This window comes from Pseudopodoces humilis, chromosome 4 (genome assembly GCF_049639895.1).
Source record: "Pseudopodoces humilis isolate 2021_Gansu_Grassland_sample_001 chromosome 4, ASM4963989v1, whole genome shotgun sequence".
Taxonomy (NCBI): Eukaryota; Metazoa; Chordata; class Aves; order Passeriformes; family Paridae; genus Pseudopodoces; species Pseudopodoces humilis.
Window position 1 is genome coordinate 50,060,792 of NC_142203.1, and position 24,053 is coordinate 50,084,844.

Here is a 24,053-nt window from a genome sequence, read left to right on the forward strand (position 1 = left end):
GACTTGCCTTGTCACAGTACAAACAGTAACCTGTAACCAGTTACGGATAGGTAAATAGTCATAAAACTTGATATCACTTCTAAAACTAAAACTTGATATCTGATGTAAAACTGAAGTCAAAGGCAGTAGTAATCCATTTAACATATTCCTCCTCTGAATTAACTGGAGTTAATAACACAGAAAACCTGCAGAAGTGATACTCAGTCATTCTGTCAATGATTTCTATCTAGCTTGTGATTGGGGTGTCATTTGTAATTTGTATAGAAAATATTAGAGTCTTGATTTACCATCTCTTGGCAAATACCAGCTTTTGAAATCTGGAAAAATATGACTTATTTTCCAAGCGCAGACAAATACTCACAAAAACCTGCATAATGCACTCAATGAATGTAACTTGCACTCATCTCTGTAACATTTTGAAAAAGTCATGAATCAGTGCTATTTCTGGAGCAGTAATTCTTATTTAAAAAGAAATTTTATGTCTGTTTTTCAAACAGCTAGTCCAAACATACTGGCTTATGAATAAAACAAAACAACAACCTTGAAATAAATGTGCTTATCTAGCACAGATTAATGCAAAAATTCCAGAGATCCTTCCTGACTATTTATAAAGTAGTTTGCATTTAAGACAAATATATTGTCATTCTCTTTGCTTGGCTGTCAGAAAGTGTGTGAATGACATTTGAAGAAAACCATGCCAATGCATAAAGTGTGGGAAAAGAAAGTCTTGAACAACTTTGGACCTAGCCTCTAAACAAAACATATATAAATCCTTAGAATAGTGAAGGAATTACAGGAGAGGATGCTAAGGTGATGGACCGAAACTGCCTAGAAGGCTATGCTTCACTGAATTGGAAATAGAAATTTAAGCACATTTATCTTATTGGGACTGTAATATCTAGTTATCTGACAAAAGAGCCCTTTGTAGGATAGTATACACAGATCTATAATAATCTGGTATTATAACCTATCATTTGGAGCAGTTAAGTTATTCTAAAGTTCCACTGGTGAAAGGCTCCACATTGTGCAAGTGTAACCTCCTCCACACAGACTGTTCTACACAGACAATGGCTAAGAAAAAAGAATAGAAAAAAAGTTCTGATGCTTGGCTATGTTATTCAGATTGCAACTCCTCTTTTTGCAGCCTCACCACCTACCCTAACCTTGAAGAAGCAAACAGTGCAGTCCCCAGGGCTTCTCTTCTCTCTGATGTCACCTGTCTGCTCAATACTGGGCAGGGAAACAGATGTCTCCTTGGCATCCTTTATTGTGCACTGTTCTTACTATGCATCTGTATTCAGCAGGGAAAGTTTGGTTTGTTGCTGCAACACCTTGGTCCCAAAAATTCCATGGAGGTTCCCAATATAATCCACATATTTGTGTATGTTTTACAGGCTGGCAAATCCCAATAAGACATAATTCATAACCTCACCTTTAATACAACAATATTTTCTGCTTTAGCACAAGTTGTGAAGATGAAACAATTAATACAAGAAAAGAATTTGCATTTGGGTTTTGGTTTTTTTTAGAATGCAAGGCAGTGACTTTTTAAAATGAAACATGCATCCAGCAAAGCCTGGATTCAAACCATCCTCACACATCCTCACATAATTTTCACTGATAAGAATTTTTGTCTCTGATCTAGGAGACTGGATGTGGAGGATAACTGAGTGGTAATCAACTGAGTTCCAGAACTGCATACATACAATTCCATCTTTAAGAAATGACATACCCACTTATTACTGTAGCCATATAAAGACCCAATTTACGAAAGATTTCCCAGTCCTCAACTTCTATTATCTTCCCAGCAATTAAAAAAAGGATACCAATTGGCATATACCTAGAAAGCAAAAATAAAACTATCAAAAATGCATTCTCAGAAATACTGCATGCTCAGCATGAAATAATTTCTCACAGCAATTTTTTAAAACAGACAGAAAATATGGTTTGATATCCTATTTCACAACAACAGATTCTTATATTAAGTAATACATTGGACTTTATTAATTTGCAGCAAGGTTACAACAGAGGTGATGAAGAAAGACTGGAAAATAAAAGTAAATGTAACTCTATAGTCTAGCTAGAAGTGTATAACTTGGTGTCACAGAATACACAGAAGTTGGGAAGCGGTATGGGCATATATCCTGTTACAGTAGATGTTTATGTATAGCCACAGGCTCCCCTGGGTATGGAAACTTGCAGGGTTGAGACCAATGTCTGTCTAGTCTGTAATCACACACAGATGGGAAAGGTCTCCTGTAGTTTCAGGAGCTACCCTGCAGCACTGGGGGCTATATCTGTGTCACCTGTGCAGGACAGCGTAAACCTGCACAAGACCATGCCTTATGGATCTGAACAGTTCCATAGGCTACTGCCTATAGAAAACTCAAGAGAAACATCAGGAATTATGTTAGCTCCAGCTCCACTGCATTTTTTTTGGTTCCAGGATCTCCAGAGAGCAGGCTGTCGCAGGGACAGGTTACCACTTCAGATCTTTGAGCAGTATAAATTAATGCAGAAATTTGTGAATATATTAAAATGTATCCATTTAAAAATAGAAATTATAAATTTATAAAATGTATGTGTGCTATCTCATAAACAGAATTGCATCTTATCCCTGTAGAAAGCAGGGATACCTAGTTCCTTTAAGCACTGAACTTGTTGAAAACATAACTAATTCCTCATAACTTTCAATACAAAACTCTATGCTGTTTCAAACAACAGCTCCCACATCTGTAGAAACTCATGGAGCCTGTAGCCACAGCTTCTGACACATGCAAGAAAAATGGATAATCTATTTATAAATAAATTCCTGTATAGTATGTGCTAAGTCTGGAGTCTTGTTGTTGGTAATTTTCTGCAGACTGAGGCAGCCTATCTCACAGGGCTTTAACTTAGCCTGGGACTAAACTAGCTGCTTAGCACAGGACCAGTTGCAGAAACTAATTTACCTTTCTTTAAGGAAGTAAGAAGTGTGCAACTAAACTCTGGACAGGCTCACTGTTTTACAGACATCTCAGTGTGCTGGGATGTAAGAACCCATGGAAGGGTCAGATCTGACATGGTACTGGTATGAAACATGTGCCTATGAGCAGAGTATTGTAGTAAGAGGCACAAGGTACTCCATATCTAGAATCAAACTCTGGAGGGAATTGTATTTATAGTCCCGATCCTGTAATTGTGACTTGCACAGCCAAAATTCTATGAATAGCTGTGAAGTCAAATGAAACACTATCACATGCGTTTCTCTATTTTAAATTTGTTTTTCTTGTCTGAGAATATTATGAGAATATATTCTCACAAAACCTATTATCAGGAAGTAAGTTGTATTTTGCATACCATTTTGAATTTTCCTCTTTGCTGTGGCTTGCATATTAATTCAGATTTCTAAAGGAACTCAGATCCAAGGACAGCCATCCTGTGAACATAATGTCTGCTAGGGAATAATGTTCAAGACTCAGAAGGGCGTATATATTTGGTAATACTTATCCTCAAAAGAGTCCTCAAATGACTAGAGCACTAGTTTTTTATAAACATCTAGCAAGAATGTCTAAAAACATCAGGTTTCTTCGGAACCAATAGGACTGTTTCTTTAGTATACATTAAGTGGGAGCTCTGTCTCCAGTTTCCTCAAAAGAATCAAATTCCGTAGATAAGAAAATTTTTACCAATCTTTCTTTGAAAGTTGCTTTAAGCAAACATGAAGTCTGAGTCTGCTCCTACCTTTTCAATGACAAAATCCAGTTAAAGAAGCAGCTGGAAAATGTCAGTATATCCTTGGACTTACCACATAATTATCTTCACTATTCTCATTGTAGCTTCGTTCAGTGCATTGAAGAAATCCATCAGCACTTGTCCTTTCTCTCCCATTTTCCCAATAACCATTCCAAAAACAAGACAAAAGACAATCAACCCCAGCGCATTGATGCCATTGGAATACATCCCCACGATTTTATATTCCTGGGTTTTGTTCTATAAATTGGAATCAAGAGAAAAAAATTCTATCTGAAAATAACAATTTTACTTTAAAGAGTTTGAAAATGAAAAATATATTTAGACTTTTTTTGAAAGACATGAAGCTCTTTCCCAGACACTCTATTGGCTTTCTGAAAGTTCCAAGTGGGCAACTTCAGGAATACACTAAACTGAACTTGAACACTTTGTATTTTAAAGCCATGCAAGGGTCTTAGCAGGGAGTAAAGCACCGTTTAATTTGTGTTGTCCTTCCTATAGACTTCTGACATGAGGTATGGCAAGGTCTAAGTATCCACAGTAACACTTTCAAGATTTACTCCCCTACACTCAAGATTTACTACCCACTGGAAAACAAAACACAGATGTAGAATCTTTGTTTCTGAGCAACTCAAGTGTTTGTATCTGGATTTAAGATACATTCACCACTGCCTAAGAACTAGGACATCAGTGTAATTGCATAATTTATAGGAGAATTGTATGCACATAATATAAAAATCCTACTAAAGAGGTATTCATACACTCTGTGCAGCATGAACATATGAAGGAAAGGGTGCAATTCTTCATTACGTTCTGGTCCAGGATTTAATTAATGTCTCTTCATATAGCTCATCTTCCCATGTTATTATTACTTTGAGTTAAAATTTGGAAGGAGTATAATGAAATGTTTATTGATTTGGTATTGTTTGTAGTTCTGTGTTCACATTCTATTGAATTCCTTTCTCCCTCTCCTCCAGAGTAAGTCTAGACTTTATACACCATCAACACCCATAAGCTTTCCTCACCTCTAATGAAAGGCTGGTTAAATCTCTTTTTCACTTTTGTTTCTGTAAATTTTTTTCAGAGTAACAAACTATTCATTAACAAATGTTTTATATTGTTTTGTTTTCCTTTAAAAAAGATTTATAATTATTTTCAACTAATTTTCTTCTTTAGTGCTTACAGTTACAGTCAGTTACAGTTTGCTACTAAAACATCACACGGTGACATACATGTAGTCTTTACACATTGAGTGCTGAATTTCTCAGAAAACTGAAAATTTGTAAGCAGATAAATTGAATCAGTCTTCATCTATTATCTTTGGACTGGTCAATTACCCATGAGCTCCTTGATGTTCTTAAACCTACTGGAAGATACTTGCAATGACCTCTAAGCATTTAGTTATTAACTTTAGTGCTCTTGCTAAAATCTATCTATGTGCAATTTCCATTCATATCTTCATTACTAATGACATGAACTAAACTAAATTTAGTCTATTATTCTTTCTCCCTACTTCACATATTATGAAGGAATAAAAAGATAAAGGTTGCACCTCTGAAGCCTTTGCTGCCATAGACGTTGTAGAGGATTCTTCTCGAAATATAGAGCTATTTTTATCCACAGCAGTTTTAGTTTTAATTTCTTCACGTTTGGTTTTATACTGGAAAAGTTAAAAAAAAAGATGGAAAAACTTATTTAGACACATGAGAAAACTGGAGAATAGACAAAGGCATAGCCTTTGCCCAGTAAAAATAAGAGAAAAATTAACCAATCTGACTAGAAGGTAGCAAATATAGACAAAGACTTTATTTCTGAATTCATGTGAGCCATCAGGGCTCTGTACCTCAGGAGCTGTAGATCAAACAAGAGATTCAAAAACAATATGCTATGAATTCTGCTCTTCAGGATCTTGGATACCCTGTGGATGTGCTGCAGTCTTGTGGGGCATGAGCTAGAGCTCCTGACAATGGCAAGAGTTTTTGCTGGAACAAAGTCTGGAGAGAATTGCTGGCAGCCATGCCAGGAGAGCTCTGTAGAGCTGATGCACCTGATTCAACCAGGCCCTTGGTGACGTGGTCAGCGTAACTAATGCCATTATGGGCAAACAGCCATTCTTTGTGGGCAAATGGGTTACATATTTCCTTCTCTTTCCCCTCACTGCCAGGTCTTCAAGGTCCTGTGCACCAAGCAGTCAAACCAGAGTTACTCTTCATCTCCCTACTAGCCTCTAGACTCCTGGCACTAGGCTGACTACTCCTTATTGGTCTTTAATGTTCCAGGCACCCAGCCAGACAAATGGTGTTGATGACACAGTTATAGAACAGTGAAGTGTAACAGCAGCAAGTATACTGTCCATAAAACCAAGCAGGTACAAGTCCTAATGAGTAACTTGGACCAAATCTGCTGCAGGACAGTGAGACCTGGTGGTCAGGGATGCGTCCATCACTGCCTACTTCTTCTGAGGACTGAGTGACCAACCTGTATTCTTGTTCAAGCCTAGATTATGGTTGTTATGTTGATACAGCAAACCAAGTATTAAGATTTGACCAAAAATGCAGTGGCTTCAGGTGATTAGAAAACATAAGTTAAATGCTGCTATTATAAAACTGTACTACACTGATTCTGCTCACAGAAATCCTGTGCTATTCTGATTGTAAGTTCTGTGCTATACTAATCATAATATTCCATTGAGAAAATAAGACTTTAATAGTAACTACAGTTTAGTGTCACCATCATTCTGAATAAGAATCTCTTAAAGAGTCTGCCTGTCCCCTTAGTGTTGGATGGCCAGTTATGATGAGAAAAACTACATGGAGAAGTTTCATAAAGTGAGTTGTGCACAGCAGAAATATCTGATATCAGTTTCTGGGGAAGATTAACTGATAAGTCTAATATATAGACAGAAGTTTCCTCTTTCATCTTTTTCTGAAAGATGTCTCAAATAGACTACTAGTTATCAGCCTTTTCCTTCAAAGGATTTGGTCTGGCAATGGACATCAGATGTGAGACCGTGAGACACTTCAGGGTGAGGGCTAACAGACTTCACCAGATAGAAGGACCTTAAGAACAAGGAAACTGATCCTCATAAGATGGTTCTTCTAACTCTTGTTGTCCTAAAAGGAAAAATCTTGTCTTACACACTGCTTGGTTTCTGCATCCAGCTCTTGAACAGTGTCTTTCTGGGACTTAATAGCTGATTGCAGTGTTTGTCATAATGGAAATAGAACCAAGATGCCTTAAACTCCCACCTTTTTCTAGCAGATGAAGATATTCCTGGACTTCCCAGAAATAAATCTTGCCAGACAACTTTTTTGTGACATTAGAAAATAACTTGTGGCTAACAGTGAAAACTACAGAAGTAAAGAAGAACATTCAAACTTACCTGTTGGAAACAAGCCTGAACAAGGTTCTCTGGGAACATATTCCTGTTAACAAGCATAGAAGCATTTCAATACTACAGCATACTAAGGAAGAGTTGTTTGATATAAACAAAATGATAAAATTTGATGCTTAAGAACAGATCAGGTAGTGTTTCTTTTAGCAGAAAGTAGTGTATTTAGCATCAGCAGATATAGATATATAGATATATTATGTTTTCCAAAGAAATTATGGGTTTAAGAGTCACAGTGTTTTCTACTTGCACTTGTTGAACTTTTGGGCTTATTTTTTAGTATTTGACATTTCTATTGGTAAGTTACTAAACCCAGTGCATGTTTTTCCTACTACATTATCTCCTTGACTTGCATAAGGAATATAGGACACACCATCTTTATGGGATATATCAAATATAGGCAGAGGAGAAAAATAAAAAAAAACTCTTACAAAGGTTGTGCTGTTAGAGTAAGATATTTGATGTGCTCTATTCTAGTTTTGAATTCAGAAATTAATCTTAGTTAATGGTAAATTCTCTTGTGTTATTCTGGTGTCAAGGACCATTTTCACACACCGAAAAATTAGGAGATTTAGTGCAATGTGGACTCCTTTCTAAATGCCAATTTCAGATTCAAACAATTACAAAAAGAAAGCATTAATTAGGTATTTGGTAAATATTCAATCCATTGCAGAAAAATACATTTTATATATGGAAGCAGAAGTTTTTTATCACCCCTACAGATCTTTCACAAACTCCTGCCTTTAGTTTTCAAGTTTTTAAAGTAGAATCTATTCAAAAGCAAAATCATTTTGTGTAAGTGTGGGGTTTTCCTTCATATTTAAAATACTGTCTGGATTTGAATCCTAAATCCATTATTTTTATTCATATTTTTTAATATAAACATGTAGGAAAATTAATTCTTATTTCTTTAAAAGAGAATTTCAGATCTTTTAACTACTAATTTACAGTCTTAAATTTATTTTCAAGAAGTTGAGCTATAATCTATAGCAAACCCCCAAACTACTAGATATGTGGCTGTTGATTCTTTCACGGCAGATTAAGTAAAAATTCTACAAAAGCAAAATGGTGGGTAGGAATAGTGACCCAGAATAGAGACTAAATACACCAGAAGAAAACAATTATCAACAGAAATATTTTTGAAGGTACTACCCAGCCTCTATTGGAAACGCAGCCTTTTTTGGCATTATTTTTCTTCAAATTCCTTAAAACAGAGTAGCTCTGAAAACCTGCACATGTATTCTGCAGACTCTTGTAGAATTTTCCTTCTTCTAAACACTTTAAAGTATTTATCATTATCCATGATGCTAATGGGGAAAAACACATTACAAGGTTGCCTTAGATACTGGTGATGCAGCAAACTCTTGACTGTGGAATCCCTGCAGCCTTGAGGAGGGGAACCACAGCTCTGCAATTTCAGCTGGTTGTTTATGCTGGATGACACAGAAGCTGCCAGTCACTAATCCACCAGTAATCTACCAATCCTTTATAGATCTTTTCCTCATAATAGATAAATCTTGCATGTCAGTTTCTGGGATTTTTTGTCACTGTTTTATTAGCCAAAGTTTATGGTGTAAAGAGAATTTTTTTAAACAAACTGCTTTAAGTGTATTTTAAAATGTCTAATTTGTTGAAATACAAGTTATTCTCCCTTTATCTAGCCAAACATTATCAGAAGGCATTTTATTGTATTACACATCACAACTTTATTAGTGTTTGTTTGGACTTCTGCAAAGGGGATATGGAAATTACAAATGAAAATCTCACCTGAGCAGATCCAGCATGGCATCAACAGTATTGACTTCTGGAGTACTGCCCACTCTGTGAATCTCACTTGCTCTTTGAGTCACTCCAGGTTTAATGGTCACAACAAGGACAATCCCTGCAGAAGGAGAAGCAGAGAGCTCACAGTGCAAGCAGAGAGATGCATTGTGCATTCTTCCTCAGTATATCCTGTGTAGCCAAACTCTTTGTGAGCTCAACTCAATAAACACTTTCCCTGGGTGCTTCTGCTGGTATGTGCAGAAAAGAAAAGTCTGCATGTGGTGTCCTTAAATGTGTGGGTCCCCTAGCACAGGAGCTACTTGCTGGCTTGCCCCTAGACTTCATCACTTTAGCTTTATTTTTGTACTACATCACTACGGCTCACCAAGAGGGTAAATTACTTCAACTGGGCTTCAGATGAATGTGCTGCAATTTTCACAGAATGAATATATTGAATTGCTATTTACCTTTTCCTTTATGCAGCTCTTCTTGTTACTAGCTTTCAGATATGAATACAAGTGTGCACTGTCGTGTGACCCCAAAGTCACAGGGTGTTTATTATTAAAGTTAGGTAGCAATAAACTTATGTAAGAGAAGGGCTTCAGACAAGCAAGAAATATAAAACTGTAGGTTAAGAAATACTAGATGTGACCTTGTAAATACTGAAATTAATGACAAACTTTTCATTTACTTTAGTAGCTTCATTTTAAGGTTTTTTTTTTTTTTTTTAATGCCTTATAGAAGAAAGCAAAAGCAAATGAAACTACTAAATTTCAGTGAAGGGAGAAAGAGGCATTTCTTCAACCACACAAGGACAAGTCTTTCTAATGAATAAAAGCAGTACTGCATTTGCATAGCTCTGCATTCTGAAACAAGTAATATCATAACATTAGGATAGCAAGGACCTTGGGAGATTTTCTGGTTTTACACCTCACCCAGAGTTGGGACAATTTCAAAGTTTGATACATTCTAATGTTAGTCTTTAATAATATTGCTTCTTATATATTCACAGAAATTTCCCAGACACATGAGATAGATTGTTTTATTTTGTTTCTTATTTTAAGAAGGCTGGCTGAGGATGTTTCTTTAAGCAAATATGGAACATGTCGATGTTGCATGTCAGGAATGAACTTCTTCTAACAGGAGATGTGAATTTCACAGATGTAAGATTGGAGCCTGGCAGTGACAGAGGGGGAAAAATCCTTTAAAGGAAAGAAACAAGATGACAAGGGAACCAGTATTTTCTGTCATTCTTTCAGGTGTGACACACTACATATTTTCTACTCTGAGAATCAGGAACAAGCTATCAGTTTTGCTGTTGAGGAAATTCACTTTGTTTTTAAAGTTGGCCTTTGACATTCATTCAGCTTTCTCACTGCTGGTCAGTTTTTACTTCAGCAGACAGCTCCTAATCTTCCCTGAACTGAAATATATGGCAAAATTGCCTGTGGCTTCACACTGGATATGAACACAGCCCAGCCATGGCCAGCAGGAATGACTTCTCTCTGTATCTGACTATAGGTAATGTCATGTTGTCTGGTATGATTCCCCATCTTGTCTCCTAATCCTGTCTTGGGCTATTAGTAATGTCACAGTGCAGTACATTTGTAATTATCCAATGCTGATGATTTAAAAATTTGCAGAACGACAGTGTACCTAGTATTACAGCAATGACTGTAGTGCAGAGATAATATACAACTGCTCGCAAACCAATCTTCCCAGAAATGCTGGAATCCAAAGCAGCAACACCTGCAAAAAACAGCCACAGAAACAAAACAATAAAAACCAGGCTTATAAGAATGTTGTCATTTTTGTAGAGGGAAATAATTATAGTATCTAACTTATATACAGGAATTTTTCCTTATTCATGATTTTCTTCATGAGTTTCTCAATACTGAACTGACATTTGCACTTCTGAAAAGTATCTGTAGCTGACTTACATACTTGCTTCTGCTCCTTTGCAAAAAACTGTTTTACCTCTTTTTTTCTCCCCCCCCACTTTTTTTTAGGACAAATACAATTGAACTTTCTTGATTCCCTGATGCTTGTGATGAATTAGACTTTGTTAGTTTATAAGAGTATGTCACAATTTATTTCTTCATTCACTTAACTAATAGCTTCACTTTTTCCAGATCTGTAATATTTTGGCTTTAAAGTTAAAAGCCACGTGAAGGGAGTTGCTCAGATCTGTTACCCCAAGTTGCTCAAAGGCACATCAGACAAGTAAAGGATCATTTCTGGTCAGTTTGTCTTCAATAGCAGGTTTACTGTTTTAAAATTTTTGACTAGAGCTTTTTCTGAAGTTTTTCTGAAGTGGTTCACACTTCTCCAACCTGTGTTTGTCATTGTCAAGAACAGAGAGTTTACTAATGAAGGTAGGGACAGTCCTGAGACAGGTATTATACTGGGGTCAATTCATCTTCTGGCAACAATATTAGATGAAACTTCTTGTGAAGTATTTCTTAATTGTTTAAAAGATTTATAAAAGTTGTATGTGTAAAATCAATAACCAGGGAAAAATGAGCATTGTGACTCCGAAACTTGTCTGTTTATAACATTAGTTAATAATTCACTGCTACCTCTTTATTATACATTTATGATCCATTTATATTTGTATGTTTATTCAGTCAATTTATCAAAGACTGGCTAGATTCCCTTTTTATACAAAAACAAAACCACCAGGAGGATATTTAGCCTCAGAGAAGTGTGATTTTGTAGGGAAAAAATAGTTTTGAAAGTGAAGGGAAAAAAATCAAGAGGTCTGACATACATGTAACTAACTGATCTTTGAGCTCAAAAAGGATCTTAGCAAGCACAGTTTAACCATGTGTTGATATCTCTTCCAGAAGGTATATTAACAGCACTGACAACTTGTGCCTAGAATACTCATATAATGTCTTACTAGTTCTGTTAATTGTTATTCAAAATGCAAACAAGACTAAGAGGGGAGAATGAAGGTTACTTTATTTCATAATCTGATTATCTTGGGGTCTTCCATGGGATAATGTATCATCAGACTGAGTACAGAAGAGCTACATATATATACAGAAATCATAACGCAAAGATTCTCTCACTTGTAGAGCAAATAAGGATAATTAATGAATTATTCATATGGTAAAGGAATACAGATTAATGCAGAGCAAAAACAATGCCACAGGTATTACATGAAGCTGTCAGCAGTAAGGATATACTTTGAGGCACAAATAACAGAATGAATACAGAATCTGGGCCATGATTTCTATTTCTCCCTTGGGAACTTGGGGGGAAAAAAGGCAGAGAAGAGGACTTTTGCATTGCTGTGAGCTCATCTGTGGAAATCTTGTGGAAATCATGGTAGCAAGAACCCCTGAGAGTGGATAGTTTTGGGAGGACTTAGTTAAAACTGGAAGATCTGGGGAGGAGGAGGGAATAGTTTAGACCAAAGTGGCCTTGCAGCTGGGAATATTAAAAATGTGAGTGTGGGAAAACTCTATTTATTATGCCTAGTGTGGTTCATCCTGTGCCTGTTTTGAGAAGCGGAATTCCTGTGGAGATATTAACACACTCTCACAGACATGCAGGAAGCCTTCTGTTGCACGGAGGCAGGCTGCAAACACTTCCCCCATGCTGGCTGCTAGGAGCTTCTGTCTCCATGTGTTGCTGCCACCTGGCATTGTTGGTGAGGTAAATCAGTAGTAAAAAGAGTGGTAAATCTACTCTTTGCATTTCAGCTGTCGCTTGGCAGTTCCCTTGGTTACCTGATTGTGTCAATTCACACTGATAATAAATAATGCTTTCTGTGGACAGGTCTGTTTTCAAAGTCAATGTTGAAACTCCTGCACCTGATAAATTAACTTGGAAGAATTCACATATTTTTTTTAAAAGAGAGCAAACAGGTATTGCCAACATTCTGTATCTTTTAATGGAAAGTTCGTAAAACCTGGAAATAATATTATTTTATTCTAAAACTTGTGCCTTCATATGTTTGGGATTTTTTTGGCTTACAATCTTGTTGACTTAGTCAAGAGCCTAACAATCATGCAAGGTCATTTCCCTGGAGTAGTCAGTTAAAAAGATCTTACAGTTAATATGAAAGGAGATTCCTGTGACAGGCATTCTTCTGGCTCCAAATGAAATCCCTTTGCAAACTGGTACGCTCAGTAGAGTTATACAGGTAAAATAGTGGATAAACTTTGCCCCTGCCTTTTTAAACTGGATAATGATCCTGTTACTGAGCAAGCTGTTCTAGGATCCAGCCTGTCCTTCCATTGTCATGTTGGTGCTGCTTTGCTGGTAACCATAAAACCACACAAATCATTCAGAAAGGCATGGCTGAATAAGTACAAGTATGGTCTGAGGATGGTATGTGTGGGGTTTGCATTTTTTTGAAAGCTGCTGTACACTTAAACCTGCATTCAGAATGATGCTTCCATTTAGAGACTGAAATAGCATTCACTACAAGTGCCACATGTTAGCTTGTAACACGTAAGAAAAAATGATATATAATAATAGACCTCTGTCCAGATATGTCCTACTGTCATGACTGAGTAATTGATAACATAATTGATAGCTACTAGCCTTCTTCTCAAGATAACTGAAAATTAAGATTCCCTTTGTAGATACATTGTCGCTTTACAGTTTTTTTGGGCATAACTGAAAGAGTTAATAGAAGACATGTTGAACAAAGCACTAACACAACTACTAACTACAAAGTTAGTAGCACTAAACTACTACACAACACAGATTTCAGTTCAGAAGAAAACTAATTTCTCAAACTAAGATGGCACATACAGTGCTCCAAAAGGAAAGCCTGCATTTCAAAATTGTCACTCAAAAGTGTCATTCAAAATTAGATCACAATAGCAGTATAATTAGGTTTGGTTATCTACTTTGGATTACCACTAAACTTTTACAACAAATTTATCTATTCTTTCTTCCCTCAACCTATCCCCAAGTTTAAACCTGTTTGAACAGATAAACTAGTAATATAATTTACTGTATAGAGTTTGAACAGGAATGATGGATTCTCCTCCATCCCTGGGCATTTCAAAACTGCTGTATTTCTAATCAGCCCCTTAAATTTTCCTATAAAATATTTCCTAATTCAGCTGTATCCACTGAAGCATAAAATGCAATTCTGTGGCTATGATACAGAAAGGCTTAAGTGAGATCATCACAAAGGACATCAAGTGATGCTAAAATCTGTTAATCTATCTACCTCTCTGCCCATATCATTTTAGCAGAATAGAGTTAATGTTTTAATTACTGAAATTTTGGAATCAATTGTCTAGTCTTCTACAATTCACTTTTCCATGTTTTCTATGTTACAGTCTCCAGCTTGAAGATCTTAGTACTCTTCTCTTTTTTTTTGCCCACTTTTCTGTTTTACATCACATACACTTGCAAAAGAATAAAACCCAAAACAATCAGTGAAATCAAGTCTCTCCCTTCTACTCTTTCTTGTACAAAGACCTCAAAACCCTACCAAAGTGAAATGCTACACTGCAGCATTTGTTTTTATTGTACATATTTAAAACTATTTCCCTAAAATACTACAGGATAAAGCTAACTAAGGGAATAGTCTGATTTAAACAAAACTAAGCTTAAATATGAAATACGGTGTTCCAGATTTTTTTTACCAGTAGCCACTGAAGATAAAATATGTTTATTTTAGTGGCCTGTAAAATGTGTATGTACAAATGGCCAAATGGCTTTGGCTTGCGGTATAGCACTGTAATTCCAGAGTTGTTCACTATGCTCTTGTGAGACCAGTGCTGTGAGATCTGGGAGTGAAAAGGGTTCTGTGAAGGACTGGAAAGAATCATAGGGATCTTCTGACTTCCAGGACTTACCATCTTAGTTCCCTAGGGGATAACACCTACATCCTTAGAATTTGTCATACCATTCTACAGATTGGAATAAATGCAACTGTGCACTCAGATTTATGCTTCCAGGTGCTCTTTTTCAGTACATTATGAGAGCTTTAATCTACAACTTGGTGCAGTGGTTTACTCTGTTCAACAGCATACCTAGATCATACCAACAATCATACCTAGATCCCCTGGCATTTTTTATTGCTGCCCTACAAATTTCAGTGTCATCATCAAGTTGATCTTTTGCAGTACTTCTTAGCTGCTCTCAAACTTCTGAAGATTGGTGGAAGCTGACAGGATCATCACTTTATTTGCATGACACACTGATCATTATGTATAATCCATAAAAGTCCAGGCTGTTTAACTCCTTTTGCAACACAGCTACACTTGACGATCAAGATGTGAGTTTTCTTGATGTCACTAGCCAGCTCCTAGCACTGACAGTTGTTCTCCTGAAGTGACCCAAGACCTGCAGGAAGAGCCTGGCTCAAGGTCCTTCCAAGTTCTTACTACTGCCAGCCACATGGTATATTTCACTATTAGTTTTAGAAGCTAATTAAATTCTGATGAAAAACAACTCAAGTATGGTGCACATCAACTGTACACAATTATCTCAAGGTTCTTATACTTAATTCTCTATCCAATTAATAACTAATTGCAATTAAAGTATAACAGAAATTCCTGAAGAATAGAAGTCTATGGCTTTTAGACCTCAGCTATGACAATGATGCTGATTCAAAGGCAAAACACAGTACTGAAATTGCTCCAAACTGCCAGCTGCCTTATTGGTTTGAGGAATTTCTGTGTTTGCTAGATAAATTAATTTGCTAGACAAAATAATTCTCAACTTCTCCCAGGTGTTCACACTTTATTTCTTCATGTTCATTTTGGCTCTTCTGGCTGCTATAGGCAGTCACTACGTCATAGAAATTATATGATTGGTGAATATCTAGGAGAGCAAAAATTTTTTACAGAATGTTGCATAAGACATACAAAAATAGAAAACCATAGCTGACTCTTAAAATGAATACAGAGAATTTCAGTAGGCAATCCTTCTAAGGGGACCACAATGTCTTACATGAAAGAAGCAATGCTATTTTATTGCTGGAGTGAACTATGTTTTGTGTTGTTTCAAAAAGGCAGTATTAATTCTTTAAAAAATACTAGAGAAAAAAAACCTCAAAACAGTGCTGAAACTCTGCCTTTATTACATGGTCACCTGAAATACATGAAGTTTTTTGGCTTTAAAAGATGGAGCTGGGATTGTTTCTAATTTAAGACATGAGCAGTATCAAAACTTCAGCTGCATCTGACTGTGGTATGACCTCTCTGTTCCAAAGTGATTTTGAAATGTCATTTACCTAGTACTGAGAGTTCTCATTTAATGCACTGGTCATCACAGAGCTTGTGGTCAGGCCATAAAAACAATCTTTCTTGCATACATTTGAAAGTTTTGAATCAGTTGCCATATTTTTCTTCTACTTTGCAGTGGGAAACACTACCAATACTAAAACAGTATTTGGCCTGTACCTTCAGAAGACAGACATAATTTTTATCTGAGCAGTGAACACCAAATTCTAGCTCCAGTGTTGGGCAAGCTTGCACAAGCAGTGTGTAGCAAGCTTATTGCTTATTTTCTTATTCCTCTATGTATCTAAGAGAATCCAAATTTGCATTCTTGTTCCATAAGCTATACCAACTCTAATCAGCTACTGCTAGGAAAGGAAGGCATCTCACACATGTAAGACTAGATTTCATCATATTGCCATGTAAATGTTGTCATTATTTAGTAGTTGGTTTATAGCCACAAACAAAAAAGTTTCCTTTTCACACCAGAGAAATTTCTGCTGTCCTATAAACTTGGGACAGTTCAAACATAAAGTCAGAAGAATGCTTTTCTCAGGGCTTCTGAAAAGAAATTATTCCAAAGCCAGTTGTCCCCTGTTCTTTTGTTCTTGGCCCAGTATTTCCTTTTGTCCTTCGTCTATGCTGACTTTTTGAAGGGAAAATCCTTCTGTATACAATTCAGAAAAAAAGTGCAGTGAGGGAATCACTATGGTGTATTCAGAGCCTGAATGAAGACATTTTTGAGTCATCTATGATTTTTCCCTCTTCCCATTTCAGACTCTGAGTCCTTTTTCTCACATTTTGCCCTTTTATTTGCATGATTTTGTAGTACAAGTTTGCCCTGTCACTAATCTCCTGAAAGGTCATTTCCTTCATATTCTCCTTGAAATTTCAGTTTCCAAACTAGGTTCAACAGCAATTTCTGTTGCTTCTTCTAGAAGCTGAATGGTGAATCTTTTTCTTTTTTTTTTTCCCTGATGCTCTGTGGATCTCTCTGGAAAATGCCACATTCGTTGTGTATGAACAAGACTATCTGGACTGAGTAAGTAATTCACAACTCTCTACTGAAATACCACCCACATGCAGGACTTCAAACAGCATGATGTTATGTACAAATCCACTGCTCATCTGAGATAAAGGACTCAGATTACTATTGCCTGTAGATCATTCTCAAACATCTTTCACTTGATACGCATCTCATAATTTTATTTTTTCCTTGTGTTTACTGTGTCATGGGGCTTGGAAGGATCTTTTGCAACTAGTCTTTGCCCAGCTAACTGAATGACCGCTTTAGCTAAGTCTCATAAGGAGACAGCTCCAAGTCAGATGTTGGCTGAGAAGATCAGGTAATGGAAAAGCTGTGGCAAATGGAAGCCCTAAACACATGCTCATATGCAGGAGATCTTTCATGATCTACTCTCTTTAGTGTTTTTACTAGGAGTCTTCTGTTCCTATTTTGTCAATTCTTCTATAACAGCAGCTATTCTGACTTTCCAAATGTCATTGTTACTTACTGTAAAGGAAAGGATTTCTGTGGCAGATTGTAGCAATTACCTTTTCAACACACTTGATAGAAATTTCATTAATTACTCTTTGGAACAAATGATTGTTATTCCACTAGTATGTTGTGTAAATGCAACAGAAGAATGTCTTACAAATGAAATGAAAAAAACTAGCACATGGGGGGCAATGTGAGGGAAAGAGTGGTAAGGAAAGATAGATGCATGCAGATAACACCTAAGCATCTGTAGATGCTATTTAAATATCACCAAAAAATTCAAGTCAGAAAATTCTCAGTTTCTAATTACATGATCTATGAGACTTGGATTACCATGTCAAATATTAATCTCTTAACTTTGGAGAGGCATTGAAAAGAGATTATTTGAAAAAAAACCCAATAAACAGACTAAAGTTTGAAATGCAACAATAGTTACAACAGTCCAAATACTGAGAGATGTCTTGGATCATTTAGGATGGGGTTGAAAAAGTAGTTGTAATGAATCTTTCTAAATGCTAGATAGGGTGGAATGGGAGATAAACAGTTTATAGCAATTAAAGGGTTAAAATTATTATAAAACAGAGGAAATTTCAGATAGCATTTAAAGAAAAAATTCCAACCCTGGATATCAGTTTGCTAAGGGATTGTTGTGCTGTCTTCTTGGCAGTTGGCACAATCATTGTGTTATGATCTTTCCCTACAGAGCTCATTGGAGACAAGCAGAGAAAGAGGGTATTAGTACTGCCTTCAATTCATCACTTCAAGGAACATTTTAATTTTTTCTCTAGAAAGCTCTTATACGTTATATAATCTGAAGTAAATGCCTTATCAGGAGAGATGATGTTCCTTGGTTGGAATATAAGAAAAACTTAAAAGGAAGGAAGATGACATATCTATCTGCCAAGATGGACAGGCTAACAAGATTCATTACAGAAATCAGATTCAAGGATGTAGCAGAAATATAGCCCGGCACTGTTGCGGGAGATACATGTATGAAGTGTATACTGAAAACCTGTAGTACTGAAAGTACCTGAATTCCTTCAAAATTATTGGTGGCAAAATGTATAGGTGGATAAGGTTTAACTTCCAAGCTATTAAAAAAAGCCCTTTAACAAGACACCAGATTTTTAATCAATTGTGGTATCTACTCACAGGGACATGGAGTGAAAAAAGTGAATAAAATCTGGTTTGTCTAGTGGAACAGTTGTTTATGTCCCAAGCTCCACAAGAGAACAGCAGAAGACACCAACTGACTTTAGACCCAGCCACAGTGGTGCCACCAGCAGCGTCCACAATGACATGGCTAGGACAGGAGGCAGTGACAGCTGGTGCCACAAAATGGTCGTTGTGTTGGAGCTCTTTGCCCTTGAGAGCTGGTGGTAATCATGCTCCATAAACCAGAAGTGCACTTCAAATTTTATTACTATAATTTAAAACCTTAAATAATGTAAGGGCTGTCTCTGTTGCATAAGGTCAACTGATATTGATGGGAAAGGAGTAGATGACTATGATAGAAGTAATCTGAAGAAGACAGGCACAAAGTCTTGTCCACTAATAACCCATGACTCTGTCATTCTGTCTGATCCAATGATCACACATGGACAGCAGGGACAGAACTTCCAGCATCCCTCTGTACAACAGAAGGCAGAACTCATTAACAGTAATGTAATGTTTTCTGACCTTCACACAATTAATGATACATAGAGAAGAGGTGAATCTCCTGTCTGAGCCCAGATAACTAATTTACTAATACTATATAATGGATCTGATATTCTTGGAAGTTCTTTTGGATTAAGAAACTGCAAAGCAAACAAAGAACATGCAGGTACTTCAGAAGATAGTTCCTGAGTACATTAAGCAAAACAAGTAATTTCCCAAGGACTGTGCTGGTGATGCACAGGGCCTGTTAAGGATGCCTCAGTAATGGAGAATCTCCCAATAGCTGCACTTCTTGGACTTGTAGAAATGGAAACTGCTGAGGCAGCTGCTATCCCAGGAATTATGATACCAGAGAAAAATGGATTTGGATGCCCTGCATTGTATTTGTCCTCCTGCCATTTCCTTATCTGTACTCCTTTACAGTACTGTGAATATATGTACATACAATGTATATGTGAGATGGAACTATCTGGTCTATTCCAGGGCATCACCACAGTCTTAGTGTATTCTAACTTAAATTACAAATAGAGTGGGCAAAATAAGTAAGTAAGTGGTTGTTTAAAATCTGAACTGTTCTGATTTTCAAAAACAAACATGATAATTAAGAACAATCTGACTAATTATTTTTTTTTCTTATTGCATTCTAGCTTTTTTGTATCCCATTTCATATATTTTGTTTTCATTCTCCAAATCCTTTGCCAATGTGTTAAAACAAACTAGCATCCTTCCAGACACAGATCCAACACAGATCCAAGGTAGGAAACTCACACTTTAATTTTGAACAACTGAGAAGGACAAATAACTGAGTCAACATATCCATGCATCAGTCACAATGTAACATACTCTTTTCTCAGGGAAAATAGCAGGCTCTGCAAAGGGGAAGTCACATGGCCTTGGAAATTCACTGGGATATTTTTCTCTCTTGAGCAGTTTTCTGAATAAGCCAGATTTGAATCATTACCTTTGTACTATTAGTAGCAAGTGCAAGTAAGAGTATCTATTTGGCATTGGGAAAACTGGAATGGGCATGATACTTCAGACTGCAGAGGACCAATGCAGGCCCTGGAGTAAAGCAAGAATTTATTTCTACACTCATGGAAGCTTGATAGTTTTGCCAGACCTTCTGCTCAGGAGACATTGTATTTATAGCTCACATAAAGCTGCCCTGACAGAGGTAATTGATACTGTCCTTTTTTCCATTGTTCCTGAAGTATGCCATGTGTACTACAAATGCTTCATCAATTGTTTTAAGAAGTTTTGGTGTTCCCCATAACTGAGCCTGCACAAATTCACAATTCAGGAAACTCCTATGCATCTGTTCTAGTCTCTTTGAAGTTGTTTGCGAAGGCTGAAAGTGCAGGGAAGGTCAGAAACAAGAAAAAGCTTTATTAATATTTTGTCAGGGAGGAAAGACAGGAAATGAGGGGGAGATTATTGCAGAACTTGAAACAGATGTTGAATGGCTGATACAATCATGTCATTAATATTGAGATCTGAGACATGGACCTGCTGTGCTATGTATAACATCTTTTAACACAAAGCTAAAATTTCTAGCATTAATGGGTAACTCTGGAAACATCATCAAAGAAAGGTCATTTATCACATATTTGATGTGAATTTTTTGAAGAACAGATTCTAGCCCTGAAGAAGAAAGACTTCCATATCAAGATCCATGGCGTACAGTTTGAAAATCAATTTGGCAGGCACCATGATACAACCCCATCTGAGAAGGACTGATTGAAGAGAGATGGGACACAGACCCATGGTACTCTTATAGTAGCTGGATGTCTCAGGATGTTGTGTTAAGATCCAGATCTCCTGACACTAGCTACTATCAATGAACTTGGGTGCAGGAAATAAGGCCAGACATTTTATGTGGAGTGGTAAGCTTCAGATTTGTTAAGTCTCCTCAGCTTGTACCCAAGTACAAGTGAACAACTGTTCAGGAAACCTGGCAGTTGTCTCCAACCTAAGTTCTCTCTCTCTAAGTTCTGCTGTGATCCTGACAGAAAACAGATTTGCAAACATTTCCTGCCGCTACACACTTGTGTGAATCTCACTTCATGAAAAACAAAGCTAAAAGTGATTAAAGGGGACTAATTTGCTCAGTATGCACCCGTGATGAAATACACTTCACAACTCCAGGGTATTTTCATTCTCAGAATGAAATTAGAGTTGTAAATTTCCAAGACTTTTAAAGATATTTTATATGTTTTAAGTATTCCAAAAATGATTAGATTTAAGTCTCAAAATTTCCATGAAGCATAAAAGAGATTCCTCTCACTTCTTTCTCTCTACAGGGCACCTAAAAATAATATATTTTTAGTGTTTGTCTAATATTTCTTCTTTTAGAGCACTACTTCAAAAAAGGTGGATTGGGGTATGGAGTATGATACTCAGTAGAGCTGTAGTTCTGATGTCATAGCAATGATCTTGAATAACACTCCAGGCTTTTGATTTAAATTTTCAATTTTCCCATGTCAGTAGAGCAGGAGACAGAAAATACAAATAATTTCTTGACATGAATAATGCATTAGCGTGCTATCAACTAATTTGATGTATAGAAATCTTATGGGTAGACTAAAGAGCTCTATATTTTGAATTGAATTATCAGGGGTAGACTTTTGGATCAGAATAAGTTTACATCTGAATCCATTAAAATCATTATGAGAAGAAGAGAACAATTAAAATTTGGCTCTGAGGCAGAGTACTACTCAGATTATCCCCTCTCCAAAGCAAGGTCCTACTAATCAAAATTTTCAAAACAAATACATGCTTAGTGCTTATGTAAGTTTTCTACCAGCCTACAGTTAAGCTTCCAGGCAGGTTAGTGGAAAAATTCCACAAATTGCAACTTGTACACTAAATAAGTATGTAAACAATGCTTTTCCTTTCTTAAACTCAGAAGAGCTGGGTTTGTGAATGAAAACCACATTCTACAAAGCCCTCTATTTGACCAGAGGGAGAATTTTGCCTTTTGAATCTGAAAATAGAGGTAAGGGTTCTGCTCCAATTAGAGCTCCAATGAGAAGAAAGAAGCACGTTCCTGATTTAATTGAGGAAATCAGTGAGAGTTTTTTCACTAAGATGGCATTTATTCCAACAAATTAAAATTACTAAGACTTTAAGGTTTGCAGAAAATCCTGAAAATCTCAGGGAGTGATTCCAACCACCACTCCTTTGCTGTGGCTTGATTTACATCATTATGCACAAACGGACTGGGATCTAGTCATGGGACATGCATTTGTGCACAGCTGCACATCCCTAAAGGATAAGTTGATTCTTTTCAGGATGTGACATTACCTTTTAAGACATTATAATCCTAAAAAAGAAAACCACAGACTGCATTTTCAAAAACTGCATTTCCATGGTTTGGATTGGAAGGGACCTTAAAGATCCTCTAGGTCCAACTGCCAAGGGCAGGGACACCTTTCACTAGACAGCTTGCTCAGATCTCCATCCAACATGACTTCGGACATTTCTGGGGATGGGGCAAACACAACTTCATGGGTTAACCTGCTGCAGTGCCTCACAAACCTCACAGTAAATTTCTTTTCACTATGTAATCAAAACCTACTTGTTTTCAGTTTAAAGCCATCGCCCCTTGTGTTAGCACTTGATGCCCATGTAAAAATACCCTCTCCAGCTCTCTTGTAGGCCACTTCGAGTGCTGGAAAGCTGGAACAAGGTCTCTCTGTAACCTTGCTTGTAAAATGGCTTCATGAGACTACTTATAACAGTTATCTCTATCTCAGAATATGCAGTCGCAACTTTGGGCTTCCAGTTTGCAATTTAACAGCTTAACCCACTTCTGAAAACAGGGAGAAAGAGAGAGAGATACAAGAACCTATAGATTTGCGAAGTCATTAGCTCACAGCCCTATATAATATCATAGATAATAGTACCAATCCTTCCAAATCCTTTCTCATTCTCATTATATAAAGAAATAAATAAATCTAAAAATATTAAATCTGTATTTCTCAGTATAAAGTTCCATCAAGTTTTAAGGGGTTATTTCATTTAGAATGAAATCTAGCCCACAATGATAATCCCATAAGCTAACAGTACATTTTCAGTCATACCTGTGATCATACTTGATATGATTAATGGCAGAATGATGAGTTTGAGCATTCTCATCAGCAGTTCCCCGGGAAATGCGAAGTAGAACTTATCCAAGTTAGACAGTTTGCCATATTCCCGTACAAGCATGCCAAATCCAATACCTAAAAGGGACAAAAAATGTTACACAAATTAGATGTAATTTATAGTAGAGACATGTGAAACAAGGAAAAAAAATAGTAGAAGAACAAAAAGAGCACACAATGAACATATTCAAACAGCTATTGTAGAACTTCTAAAGCAAATCAGGTAAGAGATATTTCCTTTTCTGATGATAAGCAAAGTAAGGACACATAATTCTGGAGTTGTAGGATATCTTTAGGCATGTTTTGGGTAAAATCTGATTAGTTGCTCTGATTATCAGTCCAGTCCAGTACTGACCTTTTATCCACCTCCACTAGTTCTAGAAGACACATAACTGGCATAAAAAAATTCAATAGATTATATAAACACTACCAAATGCTAAAGAGAGACGTAAATACTTCAGATTATTTTTACTGGTGAAAATACGCCTACCGAGAAGCAACGTTTTCAGTAATTATTGCTCTACATGATTAGGAAAGAGCATGACTGTAATCACTAAATTAATTTAATAACTTTCAGGAAACAGATCAACAAAAATACACTCTGCTCATTTCACACTCATTTCACAACACAACCAGCCTACAAATACCAGACTATAAATTCAACC

At 36.6% G+C, this 24,053-nt stretch overlaps 1 protein-coding gene across 1 annotated transcript in view; it reads right to left on the reverse strand.

Moving 5' to 3' along the window:
* The window catches only part of SLC1A1 (solute carrier family 1 member 1), a 47,049-nt gene that overhangs the window by 9,877 nt on the left and 13,119 nt on the right, over window positions 1–24,053 (reverse strand). Inside the window, exons 2-8 of the mRNA XM_005522693.3 lie at window positions 23,326–23,466; window positions 10,544–10,636; window positions 8,891–9,005; window positions 7,115–7,157; window positions 5,285–5,392; window positions 3,788–3,972; window positions 1,733–1,840 (exon numbers count right to left, since the gene is read on the reverse strand). Coding sequence (XP_005522750.2) covers window positions 1,733–1,840; window positions 3,788–3,972; window positions 5,285–5,392; window positions 7,115–7,157; window positions 8,891–9,005; window positions 10,544–10,636; window positions 23,326–23,466 — 793 coding nt within the window. The remainder of the gene's footprint in view (window positions 1–1,732; window positions 1,841–3,787; window positions 3,973–5,284; window positions 5,393–7,114; window positions 7,158–8,890; window positions 9,006–10,543; window positions 10,637–23,325; window positions 23,467–24,053) is intronic.